This window comes from Chaetodon auriga, chromosome 13 (assembly GCF_051107435.1).
Source record: "Chaetodon auriga isolate fChaAug3 chromosome 13, fChaAug3.hap1, whole genome shotgun sequence".
Taxonomy (NCBI): Eukaryota; Metazoa; Chordata; class Actinopteri; order Chaetodontiformes; family Chaetodontidae; genus Chaetodon; species Chaetodon auriga.
This window is the reverse complement of record NC_135086.1, coordinates 602969-623466: the sequence shown is the minus strand read 5'-3', so window position 1 is coordinate 623466 and position 20498 is coordinate 602969. Positions and strand designations below refer to the sequence as shown.

Genomic DNA, 20498 nt, shown 5'->3' with positions numbered 1-20498 from the left:
CAACGTGTTTTATTTACACATGACTCAAGTTTTCTGCTGAATCATCTAATGTGCTGCTTACTGTGTAATGTATGGTAAATTAGAAAGTAGACATAGTAGTTTTTTGTCATGGTTGTAGCAGCAAATTATCGTATTATAATGACAACAATAACAGTTTTATGTAAACACGCAATAAAGTACGAACACATGCTTTAGATAGTACTTTGAACTTCAGATATTCCTTGGTACTGCGTCTCTGTAGAAGTAGTATTTGTAGGTTTTAAAACACGCAAGACGTGCCAAATTCAAGGGTGTAACTTTGGTTAAACATGGCAGGGGGTGAGATTTCATCCCATTTCAGAAAGACCAAACACCATAAAATCAAAAACTTTGATTAAACAACCTATTTCTAATGCAGACATTTTGGATTCCATCATTATCCGTCACTGAATTTAAGTCCAGCCTTCTGCTGTTTGTCACAATGAAACCGTATTTAACGTCTTAATCTTAAATCCTGACCCATTCAAACCGTCCTCCCCTGTTAACTAATGTATCTCATATTAGCCATATGCTAGCAAACTACCAAACAGCTAACGTTAGCTAACAGTTCAACAGCTAACAAAAACCATTAAGTTATTTGAGTGTTTACAACGTTACACAAGCATACCTCCTTTTGGACACAGGCTTTCTTTCTTTTACTTGTTGACCCGGCAACAATTTAAATTTGTTGGTTGGCCTTTCGCCGCTCTCTTCACTTCCGCTCTCGCTGCGCTGTTGTGACTGGCTGGGGCTGGCTGGTTTTGATTACACCCACTGACAATTACGCCAATGGCCAAATTGAATAGTGGGTCCTTCTTATTTATATCCTATTATACAGTGTTACCTAGAAGGCGCATATGCTTGGCGGGAAGCACGAAGATGTTAAAATGTCAGATTTTTTAAATGGAGTTTGGTGTGACATTCTTTTAAACATCACTGAATATGAGGTACTGCTGTCAGAGACTTACTGTATGAAAGAGTGGATCCTTCCCATCTATTACTTTTTTTGCAGTATTTTCAGAATCAGAATTCGAGGGGAAATTATTTGAGGATTTCCTCTATGAGGAATGTATATCTGAGGGTCAATGAGAAAAACATTTAAGTGTCAGATTATTAAATGTTGTTTGGACAGATATTCTTAAATACAACTGTAAATTCTAAACTGTCCATTTGAGATTGTTTTCATGGAGTTAGGTCTGGCATTCTTTGCACATTACTGTGTCTGAATTTTCAGTGTAAGAGAAATCAAGAGTGGATGTTTTCCATTCGTTTTTTAGGTTATTTTTTTCATCATCATCCATAACATGTGCACATTCGGAGGCAGGAAGAGGTTAAAGCAGATGGATTTGTAAATGGAGTTTGAGGTGTCCTGACTGTGTTTATTTTCAGCGACCACAGCGCCCCCCAGTGGATCTAACCATGTAAAACAACTGTTCCCAAACGACGGTGTCCTGTTAGGGTCCAAACAGCAGACATTCAAGTCCTGTTGGGAAAAAGCGATCGTATTGTGGTGAGCGGAAGCGGAGGGAGGCGACAGACTGAAGACGAGGTCGAGTAGACTCGTTTTCATTTTCATCGCTCGTATAAATATTTCAGTCCGGTCAGTCGTCTGTTCTGCGGCACCGCTGAGAGTAGCTCACTGCTGCTAACGCTAAGCTAATCGCTGACTGTTTACACGGACGGCGGCATCCGGGTCACTGTTAGCTTCATGCTAACTAATCAGCCGTCATGGCGGAATAAAGATCAAACTAGTTTCTGCCAAACATTTGAAACGTTCAGTGGTCGATTTTAAGATCACTTTCTCAGATCATGAAATAATGAGTTTGATAGTGATTCTCTACCGTCAGTCCGCTGTGATTTTACAGTTTTAACTTTAAAGTTCAATTAGTTGACCGCCCCCAAACAGTTTTTAAACACAGATTTTCTTCTGGACTAATTCATTTGCTAACAGTGTGAGCTTTTGGAGCCGTCAGAGGATAAGATGGAGTGGAGAGCTCATTTCATGTATTCACAATTAATTCTGGCGATGAACATCAGTTTGTTTTATCTAAGGACAGACGGCTGATGTTCATGTTCACATTTAAAGTGTGTTTCATTGAAGTCAAGTGGATTAAATTATTACTCTGGAGGCCTGACTCTTGGCTCGCACGCCGTTCGTCAGTTATTAGATGTTATGAGTTGATATTTTGGGGGATTTAAATCAGCCTCGTATGTACTGTACTCTAAATGATTTTTGAGGATGTGAATGAAAATCATGTACTTTGTGTTTTCAATGAAAGAGATGTTTCACAGGTGACTCTGGGGCAGTTACCATGGAGACAAGAACCCACAGAGATGTCAGCAGTCTTGAACCTGAACAGGTCAGACAGACTGATGTGAGTACACAAAGGTCAAGTCTGGATTCTTGGACCACCTCAGGAGGGGCTCCGAGTTCATGTTGGCAGGAAATAAAGTGATGCACCACTTTGCCGGTCATACGTGGAGAAAAGTGAAAGCAGAATTAAAATATCTGGAATAAGCTTGAGAAAATACTGAGACCACGGCCTGACAGACATTAGATGAGTTTTTTTCCAGTATTTTCAGCTCATTTTACCGTAAAGGCGATGTTAGGCAGGTCAGGAGTCAGCATCAGATCAGACGACATTTTCCAAAGTGCTTTAAAATCCCACACATTAAGAGTGAAAACCTTTAATAAACGTGCTGTTACAGAAACCCGTATCTGCCTTCTCACGTTTGACACTGAATCCACCAAAACTCCCCCTCTAAATCTGACAGTAGTTTCTCTCTACTAATTAATAAAAGCACAATAAGTCACCAGCAGGAGTTTTGGTAGAAACACGCTGTAGATTTTGGGCTTTGATGGAGCAAGGCTAACAGTTTCCCTCTGCTTCCAGTCTTTGTGCTAAGCTAGGCTAAAGACAACATACAGACCATCTGTTTCTCATTCTCTTTTCCCTTTGCAAAGTGTCAGCTTTGTTTCTTTTTTGGTTTCAGTGAAAACACCTCATGAAAGTAAAGCTGTCACATGTTTATTAAACGCTTTGCTGTTTATGTTAATTTGATTTGTGTGACATCACTTCATCTTAATTATATGAACCAATAATCAAAGTTGGCACTGACTTTTTTTTTTTTTTTTTTTTTTTTGTGTGGATGGACTAGCTTTTGACTTTTCACTCCAGTCTGCAGAACCTGGACCAGACCAGCGTGGCCCCGCCTCCCCTCCTGTCTCTCCTGAAACAGATGCTGCTCTAAGCTCCGCCCCTCCAGCTGACTGTCCCTGCCCATCGTCAGCAGCCATTGTGACCACAGAAACAAACCCTCCTCCTCCTCCTGCAGCTGCCCCCGCCCCCTCTGATCCAGCTGCTGACACCTGGGTGACATCACAGGTGCTGGCTCCGCCCTCAGCGACGTGTCACAGTCAGCTGATCATCGTGGAGCAGCGAGGTCAGACACCATCTGCCGAACGCATGGTGAGTGTTCTTTGATTTAGCACAGTTTTTTTACACTATTTTCTAAAATTAAAGGAGTTTTCTGTGTTTCCTGTCAGCTGATCGTGACGGGCCAGTCAGAGGGAAGAGAGGTGTTTGTCATCCCGTCCAATCAGCTCTCAGGGTCCCAGCTGGCCGTGATCTCTAGTAGCCCAGCAGGTACTGGAGCTGTACTGGAAGCATTCTGATTGGAGGGGAGGATGATGATGTCATCAGACCTTTATGATGCCATTTAAAGTTGCTAATTATGGATTTGTGTTTGTCTGTTTGTAGGTGCTGTTGTCAACATCCCAGTAACCACGGCAACAGACTCCAGCAGCAGCAAGCAGACAGCAGCCGCCAGGTTGGTTGACTCTTTTCAGACTCTGCCTCCTTCACCAGCCTCCGTTTCCCACGATCCATGTCATTCAGGAAGTGCTCTCAGCAGATGCATTTTCATGGCTCTCTGGTAAAACTGCTAACCAGTGGTCTGTAGATGATTGGATGCAGCAAAGTCATGTGATGCCTGGAAGTGGAAACAAGGAGTTTAAAGTCATTATTTGAGAGTGTGTGTCAGTCTGTGAGGTAACAGTGTGTGCTGCTATCAGCAGTCTGGATGCTTCCACTCGTATGAAGCCGCTGCCCTCCGGCTCCCCCAGCTGGGCCCTGAGACTGCGTAACGCTCAGGTCAGTCTGAACAGATGGTCCGTACATGTTTATTTGTTATGAATGTATCAAACATGGCCATCCTTCTCCTCTGCCGTCAGTAGAAGTTGGGAGATTCCTACAGAGGTTTCTGCTGTTCAGAGGCAGAGTTGGAGGCCATCCTGTTGCTCCATAAGCAGCAGACTGGTTGTGTCTTTGGGACTCGTCAGTCTCCATCTGTGGACAAACCAGCAACCAGATTAATGTGGAAGTCTCAGTACGTCCCCTATGACGGCATCCCATTCGTCAATACAGGTCAGCACAGCTCCAGTTATTTTTCTGATGATGCTTTTGTTCATTTGATCTGTTGTAACTTTATCTCCAGCAGTTGTTTCAGACTGTGGTCAGAAAAACTGCATTTAAGTACTATCAGCAGCATGTACTTAAAGTACCATGGCTGTAAACAACAAGAAGAAACGGTCAGTTCATGGAGAAACTGTGACAGCAGGAAGTTCAGAAAGAAAGCACAGAAAGGGAGGACAAATAAGGGAAGAAGACAGACGTAAAGACACAATGAACACATGGGAAGATGTAGAGAAATCAATGAGGGAAGGACGAAGCTTTAGATGTTGTGTAAAATAAAAGACTTGTGAGTGTGAATTAAGCAGCTTTGAGCCAGTCGGGCGCTCCCTGTGTTTCAGGCAGCAGAGCGATCGCGATGGAGTGTCAGTTCGGACCTCGCAGGAAAGGACTGCAGTCCAACAAGAGCTCTGAACAAACTGCTGAGCTCTCATACAAAGCTACCTGTCCCGCCAGGTAAACCACACACACACACTGTACAAGTACTCCTCAGGTGTCCCGGCCTCTGAACCATGAAGGTTGCACAGTGACCCTCGTCTGTTTCAGGATCTACATAAAGAAAGTTCGAAAGTTTCCAGAATTCAGAGTCCCATCAGAGCCGACAGCAGACAGGAAGACGGTGAGACAGGAGCAGGAGAAGGCCTTCCAGAGTCTGAAGAACCAGAACCTGGAGACAGGAGGGGTCATCAGGTGCAACATGGACACCTGCAGCTTGAACTCAGCAGCCAAACACACGTCAGCATGTTAACCTGCTTCTGTCTCTGTAGGTTTTACCTGCAGCTCCCCACAGAGAGAGCTCACCTGTATCACACCGTGGACACGCCCCCTGTCCCCCCGCCTCTCCCTGACCTCCCCCCTCCCCCCACCCAGCCAGAGGAGGAGGAGGAGGCGGAGGAGATGATGGAGGAGGAAGCAGAGCAGGTAGGAGAGAGCAGTACTGAGAGGTAAGATGTTTCTAGAAAGTCCTTGAACAGAGTCCAGGACTCCTTGAGGAAGTTTAAGGAGTCACGCACTTATGTAAATCTTTAAGAAGGTTCAAGAGGTCCTTGAGGAGGTTAAAAATCATCGAGAGTTCTTTGAAGAGCTTATGAGAATGGGGTTCCAAGGGTCCTTGTAGAGGACACAGTGGTCCTTGAGAGGGGTTAACCCCTTGAAAATGGGTTAAAAAAATCTAAGTATCCAGAAAAAGGCTTATGGTTTAAAGGGTTAAACTGTGTTTGAAGAATCCCTTGAAGAGTCCTTGAGGTGGTTTAAGGAGTCCTATAGAATGTTCTAGCAGTCCTTGAGGTAGTTAGTCACTGGAGCAACTTATAAGGTCCTAGAGAACATTCAAAGAGTTCCTGTGGATGTTCTGGTTCTCAAGGGTTTTTGAGGATGTTCCAGGATTCTTTATGAAGGGTCAAGGAATCCTTCAGGAAGTTCTTGGTGTCACGGAATGATTGAATGTCCTCCAGCACTCACTGGGGAGATTCCAAGAGTTTTTGAGAAGGTTTTGGAGTCTTTGAGGAAGTTGCTGAAGAAGTTTTGGGGGCCCTTGAGGAAGATCCAGCAGTACATGAGTAGGTTAAGGTCCTTAGGAGACGTTTGTGTCCATGAGGAAATGTTAATAGTTCTCAAGGACGTTACCAGGATCCTTTAAAATTCTAGAGGTCCTTGTGCAGGTTCCAGGAGTCCTTGCGGAGGTTTTATAGATTTTTGAGAGAATTCTCAGGGTCCTTGAGGAAGATCCAGGAGTCTGAACCAGTGGTGGAACTAAACATGTCCAGTCTGTCCATCCGTCTGCCTGAACATCTGATTATTGATTGTTTTAATTGATAATGATGGCAGTTTGTTGTTAGCATCTCTCTGTTACCTGCATGCTAATAGTTCCCTCCCCATCAGAACAGAGTCATCCCGTCTCGCCTCCACCCGCGGGTGGCTGAGAGGATCCGGCAGCTGGTGGCAGCAGGTCATCATCAGGTCTACAGTGTCCGCAAACAGCTCAGGTAGGAATCATACCTGAGCAGAGCTGAACACCTGGCCCCGCCCTCTGACCGCCACACACATTGACGTGTGTGTTGTGTATTCTGTGTTGTGTGTGTGTCTCAGGCATTTTGTGGAGAAGGAACTCTTTAAATGTGATGGCCTTCCAGAGAGACACAACCTGAGATACTTCCCCACCGTCAACGACATCAAAAACCATATCCATGAGTCCCAGAAGGCCCTGGGGCTGACCAGCAGCTCCGCTGAGGTCTCACACACACTCACACACTCATGAGTCCTGATAGTCACCTGCTCGTGAAGCGTTGTGAAGCTTCAGATGAGGCATCTGTTATCGTCCACTATGATTCGCTGCAGGAGTGAAACCGTCAATCTGCGACTGTCGGTCCAGCCGTTATCAGGCTGAAATCGTGTAGTCTGAACCCGGCTTGACTTAGAACCAAAGCCTTATTTAGGTCAGGACGTGAAGCACCTCTACATAAAAATGGTCTGTGGTTACAAAACAGATCAGGGATCAGTTGTGTGTGAAGAAGGTCAAAGTGTTTCTGTGCTCTAAAGTGAGTGTGTCTCCCTCTAGTGGACTGAAGCAAGTAGTGACCCTCTGATTGAGACGGTCACACTGACACTGACTCCTGCTGCTGAAGGTAACACACACACACACCTGACTAACTGCACTCTGTCCTCTCAAACATCACTAACACCATCAAGAAAAAGTCAGTTAGTTAAAGTAAAGATAATGAGATAAATTACTCACCTAAGAGTTCAAACACACATTCACACGTAGACTTTAAAACATGGCAGACTTCCTTCACGAAGGTTACCTGCTGACACAAACACTGTGATCCGCTCTCATCGTGACATGAACGAATGCAGACTTGACTCCTGACAGTGTGTAAACACATGGACACAGCACCCTAACGATTAATGGTGCAGTGGACAGCTGTCCTCTGACTGACCTTCATGTCTTTGTCTGCAGTGGACGGCAGCGACTCTTTGTCTCCTGAAGCTGTTCAGCTGTTCAGTTCTCTCTCTTCTCTGCAGCCCAAGATCTTTGCTCAGCTGCAGGTCAGAAAAACACTTATCAATAACCAATAATCAGGTCACAGTAAGACGTTTACTCAAAGTATAAAATTTGTTTCTTCTTACAGGGAATCCTCCAGCCTCCTCCTCCTCTCTCCCCCCTCCCCCCATCTTCCTTCCTCCAGATTCCTGGTGGGGAGTCTGTGGTGGCATCAGGTCCAGAGGAGGTGCTGGATGAGGGGCAGCAGGTCAGTGGAGGAGGCCAGCATGTGGTTCCACAGAACGAAGAGAACATCCAGCTGCAGATCAATGACTCTGCTACCAGCAGTGAGGATGATACCATGCTAACAGATTGAGGCTAAAGCTAACAGGTCCAAGGTGATGATATCATGCTAACAGACTGAGGCTAAAGCTAACAGGTCCAAGGTGATGATATCATGCTAACAGACTGAGGCTAAAGCTAACAGCTCCCAGGTCATGATCTCATGCTAACAGACTGAGGCTAAAGCTAACAGGTCCCAGGTGATAATATCATGCTAACAGATTGATGTTACAGCTAACAGGCCCCAGGTCATGATCTCATGCTAACAGATTGATGCTAAAGCTAACAGGTCCCAGGTGATAATATCATGCTAACAGATTGAGGCTAAAGCTAACAGGTCCCAGGTGATAATATCATGCTAACAGATTGAGGCTAAAGCTAACAGGTCCCAGGTGATAATATCATGATAACAGATTGAGGATAAAGCTAACAGGCCCCAGGTCATGATCTCATGCTAACAGATTGAGGCTAAAGCTAACAGGTCCCAGGTGATAATATCATGCTAACAGATTGAGGCTAAAGCTAACAGGTCCCAGGTGATAATATCATGCTAACAGATTGAGGATAAAGCTAACAGGCCCCAGGTCATGATCTCATGCTAACAGATTGAGGCTAAAGCTAACAGCTCCCAGGTGATAATATCATGCTAACAGATTGATGCTAAAGCTAACAGGTCCCAGGTCATGATCTCATGCTAACAGATTGAGGATTAATCTAACAGGCCCCAGGTCATGATACCATACCAGGAACATGGCAGTGCAGCACGGTGGAGCTGCTCCCTCTGTAGATATAAAGACTCATGCTAAGCTAACAGAAACACAACAGTTCTTATTTTCAGGTGATTAAACATTGATGAAAACAGTTTGAATGTTATATGAACATTTCTGTCGTAGTTCCTCCACGTTGGACCTTTAAACCTTTACTTCACGTGTGTTTTTGTTTTTAAAGACGAAGAAAAGACCCCAGCTGACAGATGTGTCGATCAGACTGTTTGGGGCTTGTGGTTTGCTAACAGTCGATTATTTTAGTCTAGTTTTCCATCAGTCACATAAAGTAACAAACTGTATCGCTGTCAGCTTCTCTGCTTCAGGCGGAGGTGAAACACGAAGAGGAGGAGATGAAGATGAGGGAGTTGCAGGAGTCATCTGGTTCATGTTGACACATTTTACACTGCTGTTTCCTGTAAAATGAGCCCGAAACACTCACCCAAAGTGAACTGAGAGCTGATCTGGATCTTTGGAAGGTAACACTGTCCGACTCACTGGAAATGTTCCTGGAACTGAGTAATACAAGTGTGAACTCACTGATGCCGAAAGGTTTTATGTCCACCTGAATTTGGTTTTGTACATAGATGCCTGCAGATGAATATATTTGGTTGCATATTAGCTGGAAATGAGACCACAGCATGTAGCCTTGTTCTCCTTCAAGCTCAATAAACTCATAATGATACCACAGAAAATCAGTGTTTTACATATGTTTTCTCCATTTACTGTGTTTGCGGTCGCATGGTTGGTGTAGTTCCAGCTGTCGGTGTGTCAGTCTGGTTTCCAGCCGGACAGACAGACAGACGGACAGCAGCGACGGAACTTGAGTTTGCTTTCAGTCAGTTTTCACGTATATTGTGCATCGATCACTACTTTTGTTCAGAGTGACCGCGTCCATCAATCCAAGTGTTCATTGTGGAGGGAAGAGCAGCTCCCACAACACAGTACATTCACAACTAATTAAGGACAGTGTCGAAGTACTTTCTGCTATAGGATACTTCTCAATAATCAATAAATTATGATGTAATGTTATTGATAAGATGATCCTCGGGATGAAATTCAAAGTAATGGAATACACATTTTTCTGCATAGTGAGTACTTTTAGTTTTTGTGCTGTAGGCATATTTTGATGCTGATACTTTTGTACTTTTACTAAAGTAAAAATTTGAATGCTGGACTTTTACTTGTAACAGAGTATTTCTTCACTGTGGGACACTGAAGTGAAAGATCTGACTACTTCTTCCACCACTGATTTTAGTCTTTGTGTGTATTAATACGGTTTTAATTACTCATTTTAATCGTAAGACTTTCACATAAACATATAGAACAAGTGAAAATCAATGAATGTCAGTGATTGATCGATTAGAAAGCGGTTTGATCAGATTCAGAGAAACTGATTGGATGAGAAAGATGTCAGGTGTTCAGATTGTCACTACATTCTTCCACCACACCTGACGGAGGATCGATGAACGTGATCACAGATCAAAACATCTGCAGACAGACACCTCAGAGTGGACGGCCGGTCAGCGGAGACGGACTGTTAGAAGCAGACCGGATCACAGACCCCAGAGGAGACCAGGTCCTGAGGCGAGTCTGGCCCTGCAGGAGATACTGGACGAGCTAAAGCTAATGAAGGTGAATCCACACCACAGCTGACGTTCCTCAAAGGGATGACTTCCTGTTTGAGGGAAACGATCTCAGACCAACACACACCTGAACAGGTGAAACCCGTTATTGGTGGATAGTCTCAAGGTGGACGTTTGATGAAGAAAATGATTGGCGGTGTGGAGTGATTGAAGTCTGGAAGTGTGGCAGCTCTCAAATGAACCACAGATGAAACTTGACACTCCAGCAGCATGTATGTCACATGTTCAACATACGACTCTGGATGGTGGTTAATCAAGGCCAGTTCCTTGTATGTGAAGACCGACTGAAGCTAATGAAGTTAATCACACCAGAAAAACACGGTACGTACGGTCGAGTACTTTCATGCCTGACACTTTATCAAAGGATGGAAACCACCAGTGACATATTTAACAGGTTGTAATTTATCAGCTCATCATTTGTATTCTATAGGAGCATGTCACGAACCGGGCCGCACGGCCATGACAAAGAGGGAGCTGCACACAAAAGCCAATTAACAAAGTATTTATTAAAGAAAGATAATAAAGAAAGGCAACCTAATCTAATCATAGCATGTGTGGTCTGTAAGATCAGTGGTGTAAGTGGGTGCATGCGTGTGGGAGTATGTGCGTGTGTGTTGTGAGACACACCTGAAAACCCAGGAGCTGTCGCAGGCAGGGGAGAGCGCCAGCAACTGAGCTCCAGGAGAGTGTTGTAGGCCCACAGCCTCCAAGAACCCAGGTGGTGCCAATGCCACTGACGACCCTGCTGATGTCAGAGGAGAGAGAGAGAAAGCAAGCACACAGTTTCCCCCTCTGACATGTAAAGTACTTACTAGAGTACAGTAATGAGTGAGAGCAGGAAACAACAAAGACACAAGAACCAGGAGTGAACATGTGAGTAGTGCTGAAATCATGCTTTATTAAATCAGTAATGCATCAAACTCAAGGAGGATGAATATATTTCTACATCAACAGATCAATTAAATCAAAGTGCAGGAAACCCGTCTGCTTTTCTCTCTTCACAGGTGATGGAGTCACTGCGGTGGAGGAACGAGACCCTGACTACTGACAAGGTGAAAAGACTAAAAGCTACAAACACTCGCACTCAAACACACGAACACGTTAGCTAACTGTCCTCCAAGAGCGGCGCTGCTTCTGCACAGCAGAGCTGCCTTTGGCTTCCTGTTCTTTAGTGGCCAGGAGATGTTACGCGTTCAGAAGCCAGTGCGGCTGTCCTGTGCCAGAAACAGCGCTCTTCATTAAAATGATCTAAACGCTCAGAGTGCAGGCCGCTCGCACTCTGAGCTGGTCATCAAATCATGGTGGTATGACACAGTCAGTCTGAGCACAAGGCCGTTCATGCTGCTTCCATGAGGGTGATGCAAACAGCACTCAGGGTCTTACACTCATGGTACAACTCATAGGAAACTGTAATTTGTCACGCACGGAGGCGTGTCCAAAACAATAACTTAGTCTTTCTGTTTGTGTTTATAACGTCAGCAGGGAGCCTCTCTACCTGCTGAGGCAATCTTAAAGACTTCAACGAACCGTTGAGGCACACAGTTTAGTTTCTCACTTTGACAGGGTATTCGTTCCAGGTGAAACTTTCTCCTGTTAAAACATTTGTTCTTTTGTTTCAGTTAATATTATTGTCATAAATAACAATGCATACATTTCCCATAACCGTTAAATTCGGCTATATACATTATGTACATGTCACAGAAAAGTGGTTCAAAAATCCTAAGTCATAATTGTCCAATATGGCACATTTTATAACAACTTTAGACTTTAGTCTAGTTTGGCATAAATTAATGTCAAGATTGGTACAAAAATAGTTCATATTTACAAGAACAGAAATCCAGATCTTTATCAAGTATTATTGTTGCTAATTCACTAAATAAAAAGGTTCTGGATGAGGGGAACAGGGGACATAAATTAACTTTTTTTTTTCTTTTTTCTTTTTCTTTTTACATTGACCGAATGTGAACGTTGACGGTTGCAGTGTCGGAGCCGAGCTCGTTGGACAGGCGGAGGGTGTACGCTCCGGCGTCGCCCTCCTTCACTGCAGAGATCACGAGGGTGGAGAGGTCGGCGGTGTTCTCCACATGGTACCGATCGTCCCCATTGGGGAGGGTCCGCCCCGAGTGAACCCACTGGACGGAGGGTATGGGGTCTCCAGAGAACACCCCTGCCAAAGTGAGGGGCTTCCCCGGCTCGGCGCTGACATTCTGCGGAAGAGCTTCGATCTTTGGTGGAACGCCTGTTAATGAGGAGAAGAAGGAGGTCAGTGACGAAGGTTTTAGTCACAGAAATAAGACAGTTTTCAGGGAGATGGTTTGACATCAGTTACTGTGTTTGGACACATTTGTAACACCTTTTGCCTCATATTTGAAAATAATTAGCTACACTGGTCGCTAAAGCCTCTGGTTTCTCCTGCATGGTACAGCTCCACTTCGCTCAGCTCACTTTTGGTACCAGGAACTTTTCTCGGTTTAATTTTCCACTGCAGACAGTAAAGCCACAGTGTTCTTAGTGACATTGTGTGACATCATCTTCAATGTGACAAACATGGGAACAATGGAAGATATTGAAGGGAGGGTGTTGTGGCTGTTTGTCACAGCAAGGAGACAAACTTTGTTTCAGAAAAGGTTGCAGGCCAAAAGACTGCTGAGAAAAAGACGAAAAATCCTACATCAGAGCGCAGACAATGAGATGATGATTCTTTCTGGCCAATCAGCGGTCTACAGTGTTTTCACTTCATCTTTTAGCAATGGCTCAGCTCGCTTGGAACCTCGACCGAAGCGATACCAGAAGTACCAGGTACAAGGTGCTATCCATAACTTTTGCCAGTGGAAAACGGTTCCAAGCGAGTCGCATCGAGCCTTACCTTGCAGTGGAAATGAGGCATAAATGACCAGTGAGTCAACAATGTTGGTTGAGCATTTGTACAATTGACGTTTGTCTGATGACTGTAGACCATGCTGCACCTTTTGTGAAGAGTTACTGTAGAGGAGTAGAGTGATTTGATGGTGCTAATATGATAGCTCCTTTCATTTTAATTACAATTACAATTAGTCATTTGGCAGACGCTTTTATCCAAAGCGACATACATATGAATTCACACACCGATGGCGCAGCACCTGAAGATTACATGCGAGGAACAGTGTATTGTCTTTTATCAAGCAGGATTTCATTTCACACCTTATTTGTCTTCATTCACAGAGATGCTCGGACCAATCAGGACACACTTACAGTTATTCTGAGTTTAAGTTACAGATTCAGGCAACGTGTAAAATGCATCTCACCTCTTTTGACCCCTGCAGTGAGGGCCCTCAGTGAGGAGGAGGCCTCAACATGCGAGTGAGCAGACATTTCCTTCATGTGGCTGCTGGAGCTCATGGAAACCATTGACTCAGCCATCATGGCAGACATGCTAGTTGCAGACGTGCTCTCAAACGAATATGCGGCCGCAGCAGAGCGGGAGCTGCTGCTGTAACTGCCAGCCTGCATGGCAGCCTCCATACGAACTGATGAAGCAGATAAACTTTTCTGCATGCTGGCAGCAGCATCAGTAGAAACTCTTTGCTCCACAATAATCATTTTTGCTGGTTCTTCAACAAGAGCTGAGAGGATGCAAATGACAAGCACATGGCTCACATCACAATGTGCACAAGTACAATACACTGTATGCATACACTGATGGTAAGCTGGGTTGCTTGAATGCCTTAGATTTCCATGTCCGTGTTTGAAAGTTGAATTAGTTTGAAGACGTTTGTTCTGGTGCAATGAAAGTCTCATTTTTCATCACAAGCTTTAGTATCAAAGCCAATTAAACACACTGAGACACAGTGTGTTTAATTGTGTTTTGTTCAAACACAGTGGGAACTTACTGAAGACGTTGAGGGAGGATGTTGCAGAGCACTGTCCAAACTGATTTTTGGCTTTTACTGTGTACTTCCCACTGTCTGCAACGGTGGCTTCACATATCTCCAGAGTGAACACATTCTTAGAGCGGTTCAGTCTAATGTTTGATGTGACAGATATCTGTAGAGAGAGACAGGGTAAATTGTGTCAGCTGCACAGATTTCTATTGATGATTTTTACCTTACAAATAGTTTGAAGACCACTGCATTGAACATTTTCATCTTTATTTTGAAATAAGTAACTTTCTGAAGAGAACTACTTACAATCATATTGTCTTTCAACCACTCCACGTCAGGGGAAGGCTCTCCTGCAATTTCACATGTGAATTTGACATTTTGTCCCTCATTCACATTCTGGGACCTGGGCTGCAACAGGAAGTGGGGTGGATCTGAGTGCTTGGCCATGACCACGGTATCAAACTGACAGCGGACCAGGCCATGCTCTGTTTGAGCTTGACATGTGATGATCCCCTGCTCGCACTGACTGACCGACCTTATGGTCAGGGTCTGGTCATTTCCAGACACTCCATATCTGTACTGCTCTGAGTTGGCCAGTTCCACCCCATTAAAGCTCCACCTGCTGCCAGAGGCCCCAGGGATGTTGGCCCTCAGAGTCAGAGACTGGCCCTCTGTAACAGACATCTGGCTGCAAGAGGACTTGACCTCTTTCATAGAGGACAGGACCTCCTCATGGACCATTTCCTTTTTCATGACTTCCTCAGAGATTTCAGCTTTTGTCTTCAAGCTTTTAGAGCCTAGAACAGAAATAAATGTAAGATTTTATGGAAGGACACAGTTTTAATGTTTGTAGCTGCATGTTAATGAAGGACAACCTCGAGCACCTGCTTATGGAGCCTTACCTTGCACAGTGACTGTGCACGTTGTAGACACTGCTCCAGCACTGTTGGTAGCAGTACACTTGTACATCCCGCTATCAGAAACCTCCAATTCATAGATCTCAAGATAAGCTGAGCCATGCTCCTCAAATATTTCATATTTTCCACCCTGACTCAGAGCCTGTCAATCAGGAAAATACAGTTAAAAACCAACATAATAAGTTTTCCATTCCTGTTTTTTTTTTTTTTTTTTTTTTTTAATCTGTGAAGGATTAATATGAAAAGTAGAATGATTTGAGTATTCGAATACTTTTTTTTTGAATAGTTACCTTTCTATCCTTCATCCATGAGATTTCTGGTTTGGGCTCTCCTGTCACCTTCACTGAGAGCCTGACAATAGAGTCAGAGGCTGCAGTGACATCACTCAGCCCGGCAGAGAAGGACGGCTTCTTTTCAAGAGTTGGTGACATCACTCTCTTTGCTGACTTCATTGGAGAAGTCACTCGTTCCTTCTCAGATGGAGTAGGAGATTTGGGGGTTGGTGACTTTGGTGTTGGGGATTTTGGTGTTGGGGATTTTGGCGAGACTGGAGACTTGACTCTCTGCGGCGACTTGATTGGCTCAGGGGATTTGACTCTCTGAGGAGATCTGACTGGTTCCGGGGACTTGGCAAGAGGGGACTTGGCCTCTGGAGAGGTGACTCTGGCAGGGGCTACTACCTTCTCTTTAGACTCAGACTTGCGGATGGTCAGAGAGAAATGGGCCTCTTGTTTGCCTCCAGCATTTTCCACCATAACAGAGTAGCTGCCTTCATCTGACATCTCAACAGCAGAGATCTCAAAGTGGGAGTTGTACTGAGTAGAGACAATGTGGTGACGGGCAGAGGAACCAACAACTCCTCCTTCATGTAACCAGGTGATAGAAGGTGCTGGCTCGCCATCCACATCACACTCAAACCTGACAAGATCTCCCTCCTCTACAGTTAGGGACTGTGGCTTGGTCAGGATTTTGGCAGGAACACTGGGTTTCTCCCTTGGCTTCTCAACGACAGTGGTGGACTCTTTCACAGTTTCAGTCACAGTTTCCTGCACTGTTGTTTTAGAGGAGGACACATGATACACCTCTGTTCTGGTCATTTCAGGCAGATGGGAGGATGGAGGCTCCTCATCTTTGCGGAGTGAAGAGAAGGCAGCGTATTCTGCTCCTGCTACATCCAGTGTAGCATAGTCAGAAGTCTCTCCTTTGGTATTCCTGCAGACCACACGGTAAGTGCCAGAATTTTCAGTCACACAGTTGATAATCTGGAGAGTCAGAACCCCACTGATGTTGGTCATGTGAAATTTGCTACTCTGGTGAATCTCTTTCCCATTGTGGAACCACTTGACCTCAGGCTCTGGTTTGGCCTGGACATTCAGGGTGAACCTTGTGCTGGAGCCATAGGGTACACGATGAGATCTCATCCTGATGGTGATACGTGGGGCGTGGTCAAGGCTGAAGGGAATCTGTGTCACCACCTCAACCTTACTCTCCACTGATCTTCTCTCTGATCTGAGAGCCTGCTTCTTCTCCTCATACCTGGATGCAAAGTCAACTTTTGGAAGGGTCACTTCTGTCTTGATAGCTTTTCCTCGGGTAGGAGATCTCTCAGGTTCAGGCATTGGGAGCTTCTTGACTGGTCTAGGAATATATTCTGAGGTAAAACTTGTCAGGTGTTCAGATTCAATGCCCTCAGAGATTGTCGCAACAGTGACAGTTTTTTCCTTTTTCGAGGTCCGAGTCCTCTCCTCAAAGTCCATTCGTTTGAGTTCACTCTTGTAAGAGGAGATTCTCTGAGCAGTTGTGTGTGGACGCAGCAGGTCCTGATCTTCTCTCTCTTCATATACCCTCTGCTTCTGTCGTGGAGCTTTGTATGTGACTTTGTCGTGACGCTGGCGGAGGTCAACAAAACTTGGGCCAGCCTCATATTTAGATGGAACTCTGTAGGAGTCATATCTATGGACGTCTTCTCCCTCTTCATCATCACTGTAGACTCTTCTAGGAGAGGGGGGACGCAGGGCAGACAGCTCAAAGCGAACTGGGCTAAGGCTAGGTGGAGAAGCAGAGTAGCCAAGCTCCAGCTCTTGCTCCAGACGAAGCCTCTCCTCCTCAGTTCTCTTCATTGACAGGTACTCATTCACAGGCAGCAGCAGCTCCTCATCTGACAGGTCACCCAGGGATCTCCTCCTGATCCGATGATAAGCCTCCATCTCAGGAGAAGGAGTGCGGTGCCTTGCAGGCCTCACAGTCTCCAAGTCATCCTGAGTCATGGATGAAATGCGCCACTTAGGTTTATACTGGTCCTTGATCCTGATAGGCACCTCGTAAAACTGCTCCCACCTGGAGAGGCGAATGCGCTTCATCCTCTTCTGCTGAATTTTCTCCATGGGCTCAGGGAACTCATACTGATCCCGCAGCTTTTTGTACCATTTCATGTCAGAGAGTGGCCTGAAATGTTTTATTTCCACATCCTCCTCAAGAACAGCTGGGTTAATGACACGAGGAGTGGGGACGACATATGGCATACGCAGCCTCTTCTCGTCTGCCCGCTTCTTCCTCTCCTCTTTTTCTTTCTGTATCTCAGCTTCAGTCTTCTCACCCTTCTTAGTTGTAACAGCAGGTTTGAACATGGTGGCTGCTTCCCTGACAGCTTGTACTGCTGCAGGTGGGAGAGCTATAACAACAGTGTCAGACAAAATCTGAGACAGCCTCACCTTTTTGTCCAATTCTTCCTTTCCACCTACTTTTTCCTTTTTCTTTTCACTGGTCTCATATTCCTTCTTTACATGAGTGACACGTTCCACTTTGAGTGTTGCCTGGCAGCTGGCAGATCCCGCAGTGTTGGTTGCAGTAACTCTGTACACACCAGAGTCCTCAGGGAGAGTGTCTCTAACATGAAGAATGAAATAATCCAAACCCTCATGGACAACCTCAATAGATGGTCCAAAGGCTAAAGGCGTGCCATCCTTCTCCCACTTCAGTGTGGGGTGGCCTGACACTCTAATCTCAAAGCGTACGTTCTGGCCTTCCTTACACTCAACGTTTGCAAGCAGACGTTTGAACATGGGCCTTAGAGTGAGGTCTGCTGGTTTAGGTCGAGGAACAACGGTAAGACGAGCCTTGCAGCTGTCATCGCCATACCTGTTGCGGGCCACGACACTATACTCAGCATCATCCGTTTCCTCAAGGTTGTGGATAATCAGCTGGTACAGGCCCTTGTCACTGATGAAGGTGTATTTCCTGTCATCATGTCCAGGGATGAGCTTCTGTCCAGATTTGTGCCAGATGACACGAGGCTCAGGGTGAACAGTAATGGTGACGCCAAAGCGCACATCCTCACCAATGTAGGCTGTACGTTTAACCAGAGGAAGGGTGAACTCTGGAGGCTTTTGAAGCATTCTGGCAGTGTCAACTCTGCGCTTTGTTTTCTTGATCACACGGGTCGTGAAGAAGTCGCGGTAAGATCTCACACTGTTGATAAAGAGTTCTGCATAGGCACTGTCCTCACCATACTCATTCACAATCTTGCATCTGTAAGTGCCATCATCTGCTCTTGTTACTTTGTTGATAGTGATTACAGCTAAACCATCCTCATATTCAATTTCATATTTGTCACCAGCTTCAAGTTGCCTGACTCCACAGTACCATGTCACTTCAGTTGTGCTATCATAGTTGTCAATGTTGCAGATGAATTTCACATCATCTCCTTCATTCACTACAGCATGGCCAATCTGTCCTCCAACAGGACCGTTTTCAAATGGAGCAATCTTCACCTTGGCGACAAAGACACCACGCTGGGACCTGATGGAGCCACCACTGGCCACCCGGGCTGCAGAAACCACCGTGTTCCACTCTTTCCTCACCATTGTCTGATAGTATCTCTTATGCCTGCTGGTTGGGATTGCTCTGGCACTGATCTCCTCTGTAGGCTTGGTCAGCCAAGGATGCGCCAGGGCCTCAGCAGCAGTCATTCGGTGCTTCCGTTCCTTTGTCATTAGGCGGTCTGTGAAGTCTAATGCCTCAACACTGACCTGCTTGAAGGACTCATCATCATAGCTGTAGGCTGCATTGGAGATGTTGTCAATCATTTGTTGGTTGGTTTCCGCGGTGAATGGATTAAGTCCACTGAGGAGAACATAGGCAAGGACACCAACTGACCACATATCAGTGACACTGCTGACCATGTCACATTGGTGGATCTCAGGGGCAGCGTACTCTGCAGTGGTATACTGAATCTTGATTTGTTCTCCTGGAGTCAGGTGTCTGGACTGGCCCAACTCAATAATCTTCACATTAGAGCTGGTTCTAGTTGTGTAGACAATGTTCTCAGGTCTGATATCAAAGTGTCCATAGCTCTGACCATGCAAGAACTCAAGAGCTGAGCAGATCTGCCTAATGTAATTGACAATTTCACGCTCATTAAGCTCAAACTCAGCTGTGTTGAGGCGCTCAAAGATGTCAACACCAGAGATGAAGTCATAGATCATCACCAGTTCCTCAGGACTGTCGAAAGACTCGTGGAGTAGGAGATAGTTAGTGTGTTTGGCCAGATTCAGCGTTGTGATTTCCTTCTTAACTATTGCTTGATCAGCGCCTCTTACTTTGACAAATTTAGCCATGTAGGTCTTCTCAGAGCTTATGTCAACACAGCGGTGAACAATGCCAAACTGGCCTCTACCCAGTTCCTCTGCAATGGCATATTTGTTGTGCAGATTCTTGGCATCGGAGTGTTGAGCCTTGCCCCTGGGTACACGTCCAGTATCATCAACCTCCCTATCATAGAGCAGAACTCTTGATTTGTCCTCCTTGGTCATGACAGGTCCACTGGTCTCAGATGGAGCACTCTGTCCAAACTTGTTCTCAGCAATAACTCTGAACTGATAGCTGGTTCCCCCAAACAGATTGATAACGGTGTAATGGGTGTCACGGGATTGGGCAACACGTTGCCACCTCTCAGCCGTAGTGGGGCACTTCTCAATGATGTAACTGATGACCTTGCTGCCACCGTCATTTGCTGGGGCCACCCAGTTCAGTGTGACCGAGTCTCTGGAGACACCACTGGCTTTGACACCACGCGGAGGATCAGGCACATCAGCTACATCCAGCTCAACTGTCTGCTGGTCAATGCCAAATCTGTTCTTCGCACAGACAATGTAGAAACCAGCATCTTTCTTCTCCACTCCATTGGGGAAGACCAAAGAAGTGAATGATCTGGTGACAATGACCTGGTAGTGGCCATTGCTGTCAATAAGATCTTGTCCCTTCTGCCATGTGATGACAGGATCTGGTTTTCCACCGAAAGGAATCTTAATATTCACAACTTCTCCACGCAGGGCAGGGATGGCTTCCTTGTCCTTCAGATTCTTTGGCAGATGGATCTTGGCAGGGACTGGAAATGAGAGAAATATTGTGAGATGTCATTTTTTATTTGAATGAAAAAATCTGATTACTTTAAAATGGTTTGGTCAGTGCAGTACAGAAGTGGCATATTTGTAGGAACTG

At 45.3% G+C, this 20498-nt stretch overlaps 2 protein-coding genes across 14 annotated transcripts in view; one reads left to right on the top strand and one right to left on the bottom strand.

The window, feature by feature from the left end:
* Positions 1-1460: 1460 nt before the first annotated feature.
* carf (calcium responsive transcription factor) lies at positions 1461-9271 on the top strand. Of its 13 annotated transcripts, none has more exons than XM_076746919.1 (16): positions 1461-1567; positions 2298-2393; positions 3178-3488; positions 3566-3665; positions 3780-3849; positions 4094-4172; positions 4256-4445; positions 4832-4946; positions 5037-5180; positions 5258-5411; positions 6372-6475; positions 6579-6720; positions 7048-7114; positions 7447-7535; positions 7619-7738; positions 8889-9271. In XM_076746919.1, exons 3-16 carry the CDS (start codon positions 3486-3488, stop codon positions 8910-8912), a joined length of 1401 nt encoding a protein of 466 aa, XP_076603034.1. In that variant the 5' UTR covers positions 1461-1567; positions 2298-2393; positions 3178-3485; the 3' UTR covers positions 8913-9271. The 13 variants fall into 13 exon arrangements, with proteins under 13 accessions (XP_076603034.1, XP_076603023.1, XP_076603029.1 ...); XM_076746908.1 differs by having other exon boundaries at positions 1487-1567; positions 2311-2393; positions 3198-3488; positions 7619-7817; XM_076746914.1 differs by having other exon boundaries at positions 1493-1567; positions 7619-7817.
* A 1841-nt stretch (positions 9272-11112) lies between these two features.
* The window catches only part of LOC143330076 (titin-like), a 182704-nt gene continuing 173318 nt past the window's right edge, over positions 11113-20498 (bottom strand). The window contains exons 213-218 of the mRNA XM_076746252.1: positions 15290-20385; positions 14985-15141; positions 14389-14879; positions 14092-14245; positions 13507-13824; positions 11113-12461 (exon numbers count right to left, since the gene is read on the bottom strand). Of these exons, the coding sequence (XP_076602367.1) occupies positions 12169-12461; positions 13507-13824; positions 14092-14245; positions 14389-14879; positions 14985-15141; positions 15290-20385 (6509 nt within the window). The 3' untranslated portion in view covers positions 11113-12168. The remainder of the gene's footprint in view (positions 12462-13506; positions 13825-14091; positions 14246-14388; positions 14880-14984; positions 15142-15289; positions 20386-20498) is intronic.

Coding starts and splice junctions, on each gene's coding strand:
- carf (XM_076746908.1), top strand. CDS start 2,331: ATGGAGACAAGAACCCACAGAGATGTCAGCAGTCTTGAACCTGAACAG. Junction 4,173..4,255: donor TGAGACTGCGTAACGCTCAG/GTCAGTCTGAAC, acceptor TGCCGTCAGTAG/AAGTTGGGAGATTCCTACAG. Junction 5,412..6,371: donor TGGAGGAGGAAGCAGAGCAG/GTAGGAGAGAGC, acceptor CCTCCCCATCAG/AACAGAGTCATCCCGTCTCG.